Raw genomic sequence first — 14535 nt, forward strand, 5'->3', positions numbered from 1 at the left:
TTTTGTTTTGAGGCAAGCCACCAACCTTTGGGCTTGCACCTGTTACACTAACTATAGCTAACCCTGATAAACGCATTACCGGTTGGCTCTTCCTTATGGCGGGTTGCATATAGAGCAAACATTACAATAGAGACTGCAGTATCCCACCCCCTTTCCTACATCACCTTCAGAGTCAGAACTACAATGAAGGGCACAATAGCAGAACAGTCACAGTGTACACATGCTTTAAGGGTTTGTCGCTTAACAAGATTTGGAGACATTCTCTGACACTTTGACAGTATATTTTTGACTAGTTATAATTTAAGGTAAATCAAGCTATTTATGAAATGTAAATGAAAACAGCTATTTTACAACAGTACTCCAGACAGTAATAATTCCATTGCATGACTCTAACAAAATGAATCCACCAATAGTATTGCATAAGTTACTTTCATTTTAATCCAATGAGCTATTATAGGTAGGTATAAGATGGTGCCAAGTGGGCAATGCAACTGTAAAATATTTCTAAATAATAGTTCTTTCTTCTGTCCAGGGGCACCCTATACCTAGTGGGGTACAGCACAGATCTGAAAAGGGTGTGGGTGTACTGTGCCCCCCAAGATGACTTCCATGTTGACATTTTTCACTCCCTCTGGTAGCCGGAAGGTGAAGGCCCGGAGGAGGCTTGTGAAGAAGATGAACAGTTCGGTCCTGGCCAGCGTCTCCCCCAAACACGCACGGTGTCCTGCAGGTGGAAGAAGAGGAGAGATGGGTCACTTCTCTTACTACTGCTCAAGATGCATCATTTGCCAGGTAACATGGCAGGAAGGCCCTTGGATGTGCGGCCTATGGGTACATAGGAGCTCAGAGTTGTGAGACTACAGTGCAATGAATCCAGACCCCAGGGTTGAATACAAAGAGGCTACAATATTCTCCACATCCAGAGCTTGAGGCTAATTTACAAGAGGCCTCTCCCACTGGAGTGTAAATGTTTTTAACGAACCGGTGGCTCAGACCTCTTAATCATATCTATGAGATGATGCAAATCCAGCCTGGATAGCCTCATAGATACGGAGTAAAGCAAAGCGCTTTGCTTCTTTACTCTGCATCAAGGATTCATTTTATGGGAATTGCGGTCGCTATTCCCATGCAACAGCCATGGTTATGGACGCTGCCCCAGATTTACAAAATCATGTAAACCAGAGGAAGCGCTAAAACCATATGCCTCTCCAGAGCAGGCGTAATGAGGAGAAATGTTTTCATTTCTCCTCGTTTTTAGTTCTTTCCTGCAGCACACATAGAACAAGGAAAATGCCTTGCGGGGATGGTTTTTTGTGCAGGAAGCTTCCCATTCCTGCACCAAAACAATCCTGCCAAAAAACAGACACCGTTGCACTGTGGTGCAAGGGTGCCTGCACTGGTGCAATGCACCAAAACTGCACCAGCCCAGTGGGAAAGGACAGGAATGCGGTGTATATCATGAATAAGGCAATTTCCTGCCCTTTCCTTTTTACGCGGGGCAGTGCAACAAAGTGACTTGCTGCGCTGCCCTGTGCCAAAACATTCCTAAATGAGGCCCTTTGTGTTTTGCTTTTTTTCGCTTGGCCATCTAAGGGTTGCGATCCTGTTAACAGTACGGATTACTTTGATTTTCCCGCAAAAGCCTACTTAAAACTATGGGCCAGATTTACTAACATTTTGCATCATGGTTGCACCACTGTTCTGGCGCATCTGTGTCGCTAAATACTGGTAGATATTTACAAACCCAGGCAAGGGCGAATTGCCTTGCATGACGTTGTAAAGAAAAATGTAACTCAGTGCAGCAGCTGGTGCTGCGCTGCATTACATTTCATTCTGGGAGGCGTTCCATGGGTGGAACATGCGCGATCCCGTGCATCCACCCATGGATTTCAAACAATCCCAGATTCACAATGTTTTATAAACGCCTCCCAGAGGATAGTGTAGCAAGGAGAGAACTATTCTCTTCTCCCTATTTCCTCTTTATGTGTGTGCTGCAATCATAGCAGAAAAATGCCTCGAGAGATTGTTTTTGTGCAGAAAGGAATCTCCTTGCAACACAGGCACTCTTGCACCTTGGTGCAAGAGTGCCTGCATTGGCGTCAGGCTGCCTGAAGTGTGCCAGCGCTATTAGAGAGCAGAAGTGTACCATATTTTAGCATATATGGTGCATTTCTGTTTCATGTAACGCAGCACAGCAAGTTGCCTTCGTACACTGCGTTGCTTGAAGCGTTAGTAAATCTTGCCCTCCATTTCTAACTCGCGACTTGTTTTTTGAATTGCATATATCATTTCAGATCTTACAGATCACTCAGGCAGCAGAAGGCTTGCTGGAACAGAACCTTTGTGAAAGTTTAAGACTGATAGAGAAGGATTTTGAGCAGTGAAGTATTGGAAACATAAATCAAAAGGGGGGAAATTGCTGGGCTGCCTGTTGAGACTTGTGAAATGTGTGAACAGAACCCCAAGGGCAAAAGAGCAAACTGCTACAAATATCACTATTTAAGTACTCTTTATCAAAACATGAATAAAAGATTGTTAACAACTCAGGCCTTCATTCTAGTCAGGCCAATTATCCAGGCACAAACAGGATTTTCAGTGCAAATAGAGATAACAAGCTATACAAAATTACCTCACAGATCTGAAAGTTTCTAAGCCTGGAACCGGACAAAATTGCCTTTTTACCTCCAAACAGAATAGGAACGTAATACACGGTGCACAGGGTAAGGCTGAACCCTCAGTTTTTGTGTTTCTGTGGGCATTATTATTGCATTCAAATACTGGCTAGGGTTCATTTAACTGACCTCTGAAAATATAAAGGCCTGAGAAAGAGTTTTAATACACTGAACTACATTACTGGTAAATTACATACATTGCCTTCATGCACATCCACTATAATAGCATATTCAACTCTTGTGGTTACACAGCTCCCTGCTATGAATCCGATTTAAATTATTTGCCTGATAGAGAAAAAGAGAAACCTCCAAGGAAGGCCACGTGTTATAATGGGTGCTTACCTAAAAGTTTGAATGCAAATAGGGAATCACAATTTGCGATCCTGTAAGCACATGTACATAGCATTTTCTAAATGCACACTATGCATTTAGGAAATGCTATTACAATCACCTTGAAGTCGATGGTAACCATGTGCAAAATGTGAATCTTGTTTGGGCATATGTGCGCTTTACATGTGCACATATATGTGGTGCTTCAGGGGGGCCTAACGGCCCTGGGCACCCTTGGTAATTGGGTAATCGCAAATTGGCTAATGCAAAATCATTCGCAATCGAATGGAGTAATATTGCCTAATAGGGAGTCACTATTTACCGAATTGGTATTAGGTAATATTAGGGGCTCGCTCAAACTTTGACGATTCCTTACATACATAGCATTTTACGATTACCAAATAACAATTCAGTTAAAATCGCTATGTGGTAATCATAATCAGGCACATGCATCTACCTTATTTGCGAGCGCAAACGGTGCGATTCGCAAACATTGGCTGTTTCCTGCTGCAAAAAGCGCATTTGCGATGCATCATGGTTTAAGGCCCTCGCAACTTAAGAAATCGCACTTTATTGTGATTTCTTAAATTGCGACTGCATTTAAGGAATCGCAATTTGCGATTCCTTAAATGCAATGCAAGACCCACTTAAAAATAGCGATTTCGCTATGTGGGTCCGCAAATTACTGAGCATTTAAACTAGTCGGTAATTTTCAAAAACTTTGAAAAATGCACTAAAGTGCATTCAAAGTTTCATGTTGTGCACACACATGCCCTTGGGGCATGTGTGTGCGCAACATGGGTGCACATTACAATTTCAGGGGCGCATTTTGACACCCTTGAAATTGCGCAATTTGCGAGTATCTATTGCAACTCGCTAATTGCGCGTGCAATCTCCCATTCATTCCTATGGGCCTAGAGGCCCATAGGGATGAATGGGAAGCCATTTCTTAATTGCGACTCGCAATTTGCGAGTCACAATTAAGGAATTTGTTGGATCCTCTATTTTCTCAGCAATTCCTACATGCATAGGCTTTTGCGATTCCTTATTCGGGAATCCTTATTTTTTGCTAATAAGGAACTGCAAATGACATGACAAGTACCTGAAAATGCTTATATGCACAGGTGGTTCACTATGACGTAATAAAAAGTGTGATCTTTTGTGTCAGTCCTTGCAATCAGAGGAGTTTGGGTGCCATCTTGGAAAAAGGTCACAGTACTCATTACACACAGGTCACTCCACGTAGCTGCATTATTAGTGCAATTGTTCCATCCATGGTGTGTCTGCTCTGCTGAACCTCTAAATCATCCTAAATATAGTGCTTCAAAAACCTTCTCCGACACCGTCAGGGGTGAGGCTACTCTCAGGATACCTCCTTCAGGGGTGAGGCTACACTCTGGATCCATGCTTCATGGGTGAGTCTACACTCGGGATGCCTCCTTCAGGGGTGAGGCTACACTTTAGGTGCCTCCTGAGTTCCTAGGTTATTTTAAGTAGTAGAAAGGACTTGCACTGCTGCAGCTTCTTTCATGAAAGCAGATGAGGGCAGAGGTCACAGCAAACGTTACCCCCCGTCTTGAACTTTGATACGGTTGTCACTGCCCTTACTACCCTTTGTTGCATTGGTCAAAAGGCAGTACCAGAAATAGAAAGTAAACATGTGTCCAAGAGTCCCTTTACATTACTTTGAGTAGTTTCCTCTTCTTGTACTTATCTTATAACTCTTAAAAGGGTGAGCAGCCTTTACAACGCGGGCATTACCACGCGCTGCCATTACCACGCGCTGCCATTACTACGCTGCTTTTACAACGCAAGTCGTTACAACAACTTGCGCTGGAGGCCGCTGTTGGATAGGGAATAGTTTAATTTTCTATTTCAACACCTTCCCTACTGTAACGTGGGCTGGAGTTGGAATAGAAAATTAAACTATTCCACTATCCAGCGCTTACAGCGAAAGTCGTTGTAACGACTTGCGTTGTAAAAACAGCGTTGTAATGGCACGCGTGGTAATAGACTGCGTTGTAGTGTCATACAACCCTCAAAAGCAAATGAACGGCTTTTGGGAGGCTAAGAAGGGAACAAAACATCGACCCGCTGATGACATCATATTTTGTTGACATGACTTCCATGTTGTACTTTAATGCGTACACTCAGATAAAATGTCCAGTTGGTATTCTAGCATGGTGGCTCGTTCTCTGTATACATAGTCATCATATATATTGTACCTCTCTTCAGCTAGGGTGGAGTATATGCCTAAGTTCTGGCTTGTGGCCTACCTTGAGCATTTGAGAGTCTATTGCTATGACTTGTGTGTATCTATACTACTATTATAAAGAGAGAACTTGCACCTTTGGGCAAGGTAAACTCGAAAACTACACCACCAATCTGAACACCCAATACATCTTAGAAAACCTCAGGGCGAGCAGAAGGACATAGGCTACATAAAAAATAAAAAAATGTTGTTTAAAATATTCACAAATAAAAATAAAGTAGTCCCTTGCAAGTAGCGCCGGCCGCGACGTATGCATGAGGGGAGTAGCGTCGTTCACAGCAACAGGAAGAGCGAGGACATGAGTAGCGTCTGCCTGAGGGGAGGAGCGGAGTTCACCAGCAACAGCAATACAGAGCGGTGAGAAGCGGAGGAGCAGTGGCAGCGCAGGGAGGTAAGTCGGGACCTGGGGGGGGTTTACAAAGCCGAGGCGGGCGGGAGACTCAAGGCGCGAGGAGGGAGGCGGGAGGCGGTAGGCGCTATGCTCAATGTCGGGTTGGGGCGGCGGGCTCAAAGCGGCGCTATGCTCAGTGCTCAATGTCGGGTCGGGGCGGCGGGCGGCGGGCTCAAAGTGGGAGGCGGTATAGCCAATGTCAAGGCGGGAGGCGGGAGGGATGCGGACTGGGCAATGTGGGGGGGAGGGGTGCGGTGCGGTGCACAGAGGCTTAGAATGCTGCCCCCAGCCCCTTTCTGCCCCAGGCAACGCTGGGACGGGCTGCTAGTCTATATATATATATATATATAAATAAATAAATATATATATATATATATATATATATATATATATATATATATATATATATATATATATATATATATATATATATATATATATATAGACCTCCTGGTTGAAACGCGTCAGCTATTCAAATAAATGGTTTTGGACCTACCTGGAGTGTGGGCTGTGTTCTTCTGGCGAGGTGCTATTGCTTCAGCAAGGACTTCTTAAGCATATATATATATAGGCAACACCATATATATAGACTCCGGCAACACCAGTGAGCCCAACAAGGGGAAGAGGACGTCCACGAGGACGAGGAGGCGCAGGAACCGGGGGAAGAGGCTCTTCCAGAGGTGGAAGAAGAGGCAGCTCAAAGGGCAACGTGGGACACATGAAAACCCGCTCTGGAAGAGGACAATGATGGAAGCATCAATGGTAAATAAGACTATCATTAATCTTTCAAAAAGAGCCATAACTGACATTGAAAAAACTGTGTTGAGTCTTGGCTTATCCTTTTGCCCCTCAAATTCTTTGAATTTTTGTGAAACAAGAATTGATTTATTCAAATATATTCGCAAGTTGAAATTTAAAAAATGGCACAAACTGAGACATCGTCCGTGTACCAATGACGCTGTGAACGAGAAAGTTGATACAGATACCTTTCTTATAAGTGACATTGATGCCATTATCAACATTGCTGAATTAGAACACAGCTCTATGCTGCCTAACAGTGAGTCTGTCCAAGAAGAATCTGCTAGACCAGAGATGACCAACAGCTCCTCTGTGAAGCAGGTTTTACCATTGACAGTAGCGCAGCCTCAGCGTTCAAGCCCAAGTCCACCTTTATCCCCATCATGGCACATGACGCCATTGACACATTCCATGAATGTGTCAGCAAACAGCTCAGCACCCACAGGTCTAAGAACAAGAAACAAATCTGGAAACGGAACAATCTGTCCAAGAGCCAAAGAGAAGCTCTTAACTCTCTTATTGTTGACCAGTCCATCGTCATACGCCCCGCAGACAAAGGGGGCAATATTGTCATTCTTGATAGGGAACAATACACTATGGAAGCCCTAAGACAATTATCTGATGTAAAATATTATGCTCCAAGTGATTTTGAAGCATATAACAACAGTATAACCTCTATGTGGGAAAAGTTGGAATGCTGGAAGGATAAGGGAATAATTGAATGGGAGGAATACAGATATCTGAGGAACAACAACCCGACCCTGCCCGTCTTATACCTCCTTCCCAAGGTGCACAAGTGTAGAGAAAATCCTCCTGGAAGACCCATTGTCTCTTCCAGAGGCAGTGTGACAGAACATGTGTCTAAGTATATTGACCATTATCTTCAAGAGTGGGTACAGGGTCTCAACAGCTATATAAAAGACACCAAAGACTTTTTGACCAAACTTAACACCCTTACATGGAATGAAGACTATCTCCTCATTACCATGGATGTCCAGGCTCTCTACACCATAATTAACCACCAACAGGGTGTAGAGGCCTGTGATTACTTCCTTAAGAACCGTCCATTGTGCTTCAGAGAGCATAACAAAATGCTCCTTGAAATGTTGGCATTCTGTCTCGCAAACAACTTTTTCCTGTTTGATGGTAAGATCTACAGGCAAGAGACGGGGACGGCGATGGGTTCAAGCTTTGCCCCAAGTTTTGCGAACCTCTTTATGGGACAATGGGAACAAGAGATCTTTGCGGATCCATCATACATAGATGAGATCAGCCATGTCATCACCTGGTGGAGATACATCGACGATCTCTTCCTGGTATGGCAGGGCACTGAAGAACAGGCTTCTGGCTTTATTGATCGTCTTAATCTTAATAACAAGAACATTAGATTGACGAGCAACATAAGCAAAGACATGGCTGAATATCTAGATGTCAGAATTGACATTGTCAGTAATCAGATCCTCACATCTCTTTTCAGAAAAGAAACCGCAGGCAACAGCATTCTCCATGCCCTCAGCGGCCACCCTGAACCTCTGAAGTGGAGCATCCCCTACGGGGAGTTGCTGAGGGCAAGGAGAAATTGCAACACTGATGCCAGCTACCAATTGATGGCTAAGGACATGCTAGATAGATTCAAACAGCGTGACTACCCTGCCTGGGTGCTCAAAAAGGCCAAACAAAAAGCTGACACCGTCAAACGCTGTGACACCCTCAAAAACATTGTCAAGGATGATATTTCACCCAGTGACAGTGTCACACGCCTTATCCTCACCTTCAATAAGAAATCCAAGCAGATCCAAAAAATCATCACCAAAAACTGGCATATTCTGCAAAGTGACAGCATTATCGGTAATCTGATCCCCGAAAGACCCAGCATCACCTATAGAAAAAGCCAAAACCTGAGAGACATATGTGTCCGCAGTGACATCACTGATTATTCTAAGAACAAGGGCATTGGCCTCAAGGGATACTTCCCATGCGGGCACTGCAAAGCATGCAAGAGTAGTACTCTGGTCAAAAAAGTAGAATACAATGGCTTAAAGAAAGAGATTACCCAATTCTTGACTTGTAACACCATGTTTGTTATATATGTCATTGTCTGCCCATGCGAACTATGGTATATTGGCAGTACCACCGCCCATGCAAAGAAACGCATCCTAGAGCACTATCGTGCTATCATCCACAAGGATGCGAAATACCCTGTGGCACGCCACTTCAGTGAATTTCACTTCTCTGACCCCACCCTTATGAGATTTTTCATTCTGGAACAAATAGAGAGAAATCCCAGGGGCGGGAACCGTGTCCTCAAAATGAGACAGAGGGAATCCAGACACATAATCAATTTCCAAACCAAGGCCCCGGGGGGGCTCAATCATGATGAAGAACTAGCAATTCATCTTAAGAACGATTATGTTTAATTACCCTGTTTTTGTCTCATTGAATGTACTGTGATACAACATGCTCTCCTTGTCCTTACCTTCCCTTCCTAGCGCCTACCATCAGGTTTATTGACGTTATGCATACGCTGTTTTTCATGTTAGATTTTAACATCTGCTATTTTAAATTCACAGGAACATCACTGGGATTGAGACCCTTCACTGCACCTGCACCAGTCATCTTCCCTGCACGTTCCTGATATAAGATAAGAGCACGCCTTCATTGGCTTCACTTCACAGATATTGACTTTTATGACCAGGCCGCCTGATAGAACTTTGGCGCTTCGCCGCCTACTGCATCACTCTGCAGGCACTATGGGAACCCAGGTATTTTACCTAGTAACTGGCTTAGACACTGTCATCTATTTGGACAGTCTTCTACCTTTTGTGCCATGCATGTTGGTCACCTCCAATATATCATTCACGATCCAACTTGGCCATTTAACGCGAGCGCCAGCACAGACTGCACTTGTCTCGTTTGTGTGCACATATCAATAATATGCATTAATTTGATTTGTGAGGATATACATTGTGTCATGACCATGACTCTTTGATTTGATTTGTCTTTACATATATGTGCATTGTTATGTTGGTTAAGACGCATTAACAGCGTAATTTGACCGTTCCAACATGGCCGACCCACTTTTTGTTATTTGACTTGTGACCTGAGTCCGTTGTTTCTGTTGTTGTTCAGTATTTACGCTGTACAGATGCGATGCACAAACTTACGTGAACAAGGCTTCTCGTAAGCCGAAACATGTCGTAAGGTGTCAATAAACACCCTTGGACCTTGCTGATCTCTGGCGTTTACTTGGTGTCTGAGAGCGTGGTGAATTGTGAGACGAAGTATTGTCAATTGAAGTTACCGGCGTGCTCCGCCGGCGTTCACGCCACTTCCCACGGGGCCGACCGCAGCCCTTTGGAGCAACCCAGGAACTTGGATATATATATATATATATATATATATATATATATATATATATATATATATATATATATATATATATATATATATATATATATATATATATATATATATATATATATATATATATATATATATATATATATATATATATATATATATATATATATATATATAAATATTTATATATATTTATATATATATATATATATATATATATATATATATATATATATATATATATATATATATATATATATATAATTCTTGGCAGAAATGAACATACATTTCTGACCACGGACTCTCCAGTGCTCCCAATCCTATATTTTCTTCCCAAGGTGCACAAGAACTCTACTCCAATCCCAGGCCGCCCAATCATTTCTGCAAGCAAAAACATGTGACATGTGTGAGAACATATCAAAATATGTTGACTTTTTCCTACAGGATTTGGTGACCAGTCTACCAATGTATTTAAAGGACACCAGTGATTCCTTTTGAAAATCAATGACATTCCCCGGTGTGATGACCACATCTGATGTCTCTCAGCATCACCTCACTTTACACTAGCATCTGTCATAAAGATGGTCAAAAGGCTGCAAGTACTTTCTCGACAAAAAGCGTATCCACTGTTATAAACATAATGATTTTGTTCTGTTCCTAATTAAATGGTGCTTATGTCATAACTTTTTTATGTTCAACAAAACAGTGTACCAGCAACTCAGCGGGGTGGCCATGGGAGGTTGCATCTCTCCCAGCTAAGCATGCTTGCATGTGGGATGGTGGGAGGAGAGCGTTCTCATGGCTGTTCTCTCTGGTTCTTCATATCACAACATGGTTACCTGGCTCAGATACATAGATGACGTTTTTGTAGTCTGGAGAGGTAGTGTGGAAAGTGCACAGACATTTGTTAATGATGATCAATAACAACAATCTCAATTTGGAGTTTAATGCCAACATCAGCAACAATACAATTGAGATCTTAGATGTCACTTTGTACGTATATATATGTGTGTATCTCAATGTAATATCAAAACAATACCCTTTACGGCTTAGAGTGCTGCATAAATTATTCAAGAAAGAAAGCAAGGAACTCTAGAGAGCAACTCCTAATATGAAGCACACTACAACACCACTTACACTCTGAATCTTCTCAAATAAAATGTCTGTTTCTTGAGCAGAGTTTTTAAGCATAGTATTAGCAGGTGTGATCCATGCCAAGCTGAAAAATGACAAAAGCCTTTGTTCCACTTCGGGACTGTACTAATCCTATACAATGCCAGCAGGTGGGTTGGATGCAAGGCCTAGCTGCGTGAGCTGCAGCCAACCACTGCCACGCCTGGCCAAAGGCAGTGCGCAGAGGGGGTTTGACTTCATGTGGGGGTTGGGCACAGAGCCTGACCACAGGTTAAAGGCAGGTTATAGTTAGGTGAAATCGTCAGTTAAACATACTATTTTAGACTTACAAAATCACTTACCAGTTATAGTTATCTCAAGTAACTATAACTCTAGTCCTCCCCATGGACTACTAATTACCTCACATATTTCATCAAACATGATATGTTTGATGACATAATTGATAACATCACTGCAACATCTGAAAGTACATAATTGATGAATACAACGTGCATGGCGGGGGTGCGAGTTATAGTTACTTTAAGTTACAAGTCATAGTTACTTGAGATAACTCCTATAACTGGTGAATTTCAGTGATTTCCTTTATTTAAATAATCCAAGGTGCCGGTAAAAAAATGGTAAAAATGGTGAGCTCCTGCCATTTTGAATTTGAAGCCCCCTCTCTGGGGTGGACCAGGTTCCAGCACGTTTCAATATAGTTTTGGAAGTGGGTTTTATCATCCCCATTCCTGAGGCATTTCAAGGCCCCAGGGACATTATCTCCGAGGCCGATTTACTTATTTCGCACACAGGCTTTGGTCATGCGGCACACCCCATTAGCTATAAAAAGGACTTGGGTTCCCCATCCCCCGGGGACAGCTTAATTATTTTTAGGAAGGGGAATGCAACCCGCTTCTCGGGCTGCTAAAAGGCCCACAGGATACTATCCCCTGACTTTGACTTTGTTATGGGAAGGAGGCATGTGTCTCCCCTCACTAATCCATAGGAGGGCACTTGGTATCCACTCAGCCAGGGCCCGAGAAATCCACGGGGACACTGACTTGTGCCCCGCCTGTGAGAGTGTGTGCATCGAATATAAAATTGATTCACAGCCCATACTCTCCCGAGTAGCAAACACAGAGAAAAAAACTTGCTACCATCCGGGTATGCTGAATGGACCGGGTAAGATAAAAGTAATATAGTCAGCTCCCCTTGCACCCAGGATGGCAGTTTGATATTATTACCATACCTAACTATACTGTCACCTTAACCTTTGGATTTTTCAGGGAATGTCTAGTTTTGTTTAAACATAAAGTAATATTTTATTTATAACGGTACGTAAAGTGATGTTCTAGTTAGGTGAAATTGTTTAAATGTAACATTTTAAACCAAAAAATACTGATATTCACCAGTTATAGTTATTACAGGTAACTGTAATTCACGCCCCAGCAATGCACAGCATTGTTATCAATGACATAATTTCAGATGACATCAGTGATGTTATCAATGATAATCTAATTGTTTTAACGTCATTTTTATTACCAAATATAGCTATACCACTGCCAACCCCTCATTGCGCACAGCCTTTGGTCATGCTTGGTGTTGGGTTGGTAGCCTAGCCTGTGTCCAGGCCCTGCCGCCTACCCACTGCGGGCAGTCAGCCCCTTCCACAAATGGCTTTTGGCAGACAGCCCGTACGCATGGCCTTTTGCTGTGTGTGACATTTGTTAGTTGTAGGGGCAATGGCCTGTATGTGGCCAATACATCACAGAAACTCATACCTCTCAGTTTTTACCAATCAAGTGAGAGTCTTGAGGGAGCCAGCATGGCTCCTGTGCTTATGTAGTACTCTCATGGGAGCAAGCAAGTACTGCTGGCTCCAGTGAGAGACTGGCAAGGATTTATGAATATCTAGATATGCAGACCTACCACGATCCATGCGCCAACAGAAATGCTGGTCGCAACCTGAGAGGAAAGTTGAGGCTACCATTTTGTGCATTGATACACGATTCCTAGGGGGAATGTAAAATGTAAAAGTGGTAGAAGGCATCAGGGTAGAGGTACCCTCTTACCATGGGACTGATGGAGAGGTTGCTGAGGGACCCCTCAAGGAGGCAAGACGGAGGGTCTTGGTGGGGTCCACTGGGGCAACCTACATGGGAGGTAGCAGACAGCCTGTTTGAACTCGCCAAGGACGACGAAGGAGTGGAGTGACTGTGGTGCTCCTGCTACAGAGCTACGGAAGGCAGAAAGGTTTTGACCTGGTTGGTGTCCTGCCAACACGACTTGGGAGATTGATACTTTGTGTGTGGAAGCGCAAGATCCTTCCTGGAATACATCTTAGTGATGTGTGGCACAGACTGGCTACACCTCTTGTGGAGAAGACTCATACGGACAACCTTGCTGCACCTCGAATTACAGTATGGGTAAAGACAAAACAGAGAAATCACAATCCAACAAGATTTCCAACTACGCTCAACCTCTACTCCATGGTCCGGAGAACCGAAGTGAGGACCCTATAATGGAAAAAGGAACAGTAGAGGAAGCTGCCAGGGATACTCCAACGTTGATGATTGTTATCAGAGCCGTCCAATCCACTAGAGACAATATGATTAAGAAGATCGGAGCTGTGGCCATAGATGTTAATCTATTAAGATGCGACCTCAGGAAAGTCTCTGGCAGGGTGACGACTACTGAGAAAGACACGGAGGCCCTTAAGAAAGAGGTAAAGTACCTTGGTGAAACAGTGGTGGAGTTGAAGGGTCAGGTGATTAAGCTTGATGATAGGGCGGAAGACGCTGAAGGTTGCTCCAGAAAAGGAAACCTACATTTTGTGGGGTTTCCAGAGAAAGCGGAAGGGCCTGATGTAGGCCTATTCTTGGAAGACTGGATCACCAGAGAAATGGCTCCCACACAACTGTTGAAGTTCCTTAGTGTGGAGTGGGCACACAGGGCACTGGCTGCCCCCCTAGACCTAGAGCACCTCCCGAGCCATTATTGCAAAACTGTTTAACTTCCGGGATACGGACCTTATGCTTCAGCTTTCCCGCAGCCGCAAACAAGTTTTCTTTGAGGGACATTCTATAGCAATATTCCCGGATTATACCCAAAGGGTTCAGGAACAGCAGAAAACTTTCATTGTAGTGAAAAGGAAGCTAAGAGTCTTGAACTTAAACTATAGTCCCATGTTCCCGGCGAAGCTCAGGGTGGAGAGCGAAGGGTGAGCATTGTTCTTCTTTTCAGCAGGCCTAGACAAGTGGTGACAGATACACGCCTTCCTGAAGACATATAGGATAGCAAAAAACAAAAGAATGAATGTGTTAATACAATGTATTTATAAGCTTGCGAAAATGTATATTAGTAAATCGAACTTATGGGTCAAATTGTAGTGCAATTTATATAAATAAAACAGTAAAATTCGCAAAAAAACATAAGTTATAAGTACGTTATAGTTAGTAAATAGCATTAATAAAACGTAGGAATTTACTGAAAAAAGGAAATGTTGCAGGGCTGGTATAGAAAAAAATAGAATTTTTTTTAAAAGTAGAAATTTGCGGGGAAAAACAAAGATTTGTAGGGACGTTATAGTTAGACTCAGA

General features: G+C 43.1%; 1 protein-coding gene across 5 annotated transcripts in view; it reads right to left on the reverse strand.

The window, feature by feature from the left end:
• Positions 1-412: 412 nt before the first annotated feature.
• The window catches only part of LOC147684122 (cytochrome P450 2J2-like), a 149321-nt gene continuing 135198 nt past the window's right edge, over positions 413-14535 (reverse strand). For all 5 annotated transcript variants that reach the window (XR_015300982.1, XM_086944505.1, XM_086944506.1 and 2 more), the window contains one exon: positions 413-724. Coding sequence is in view for 4 of the 5 variants with exons in the window: in XM_086944505.1 (XP_086800631.1) it covers positions 546-724 (179 nt within the window). In the remaining variant the exon portion in view is untranslated. The remainder of the gene's footprint in view (positions 725-14535) is intronic.

Source organism: Lissotriton vulgaris, chromosome 11 (assembly GCF_964263255.1).
Source record: "Lissotriton vulgaris chromosome 11, aLisVul1.2, whole genome shotgun sequence".
Taxonomy (NCBI): Eukaryota; Metazoa; Chordata; class Amphibia; order Caudata; family Salamandridae; genus Lissotriton; species Lissotriton vulgaris.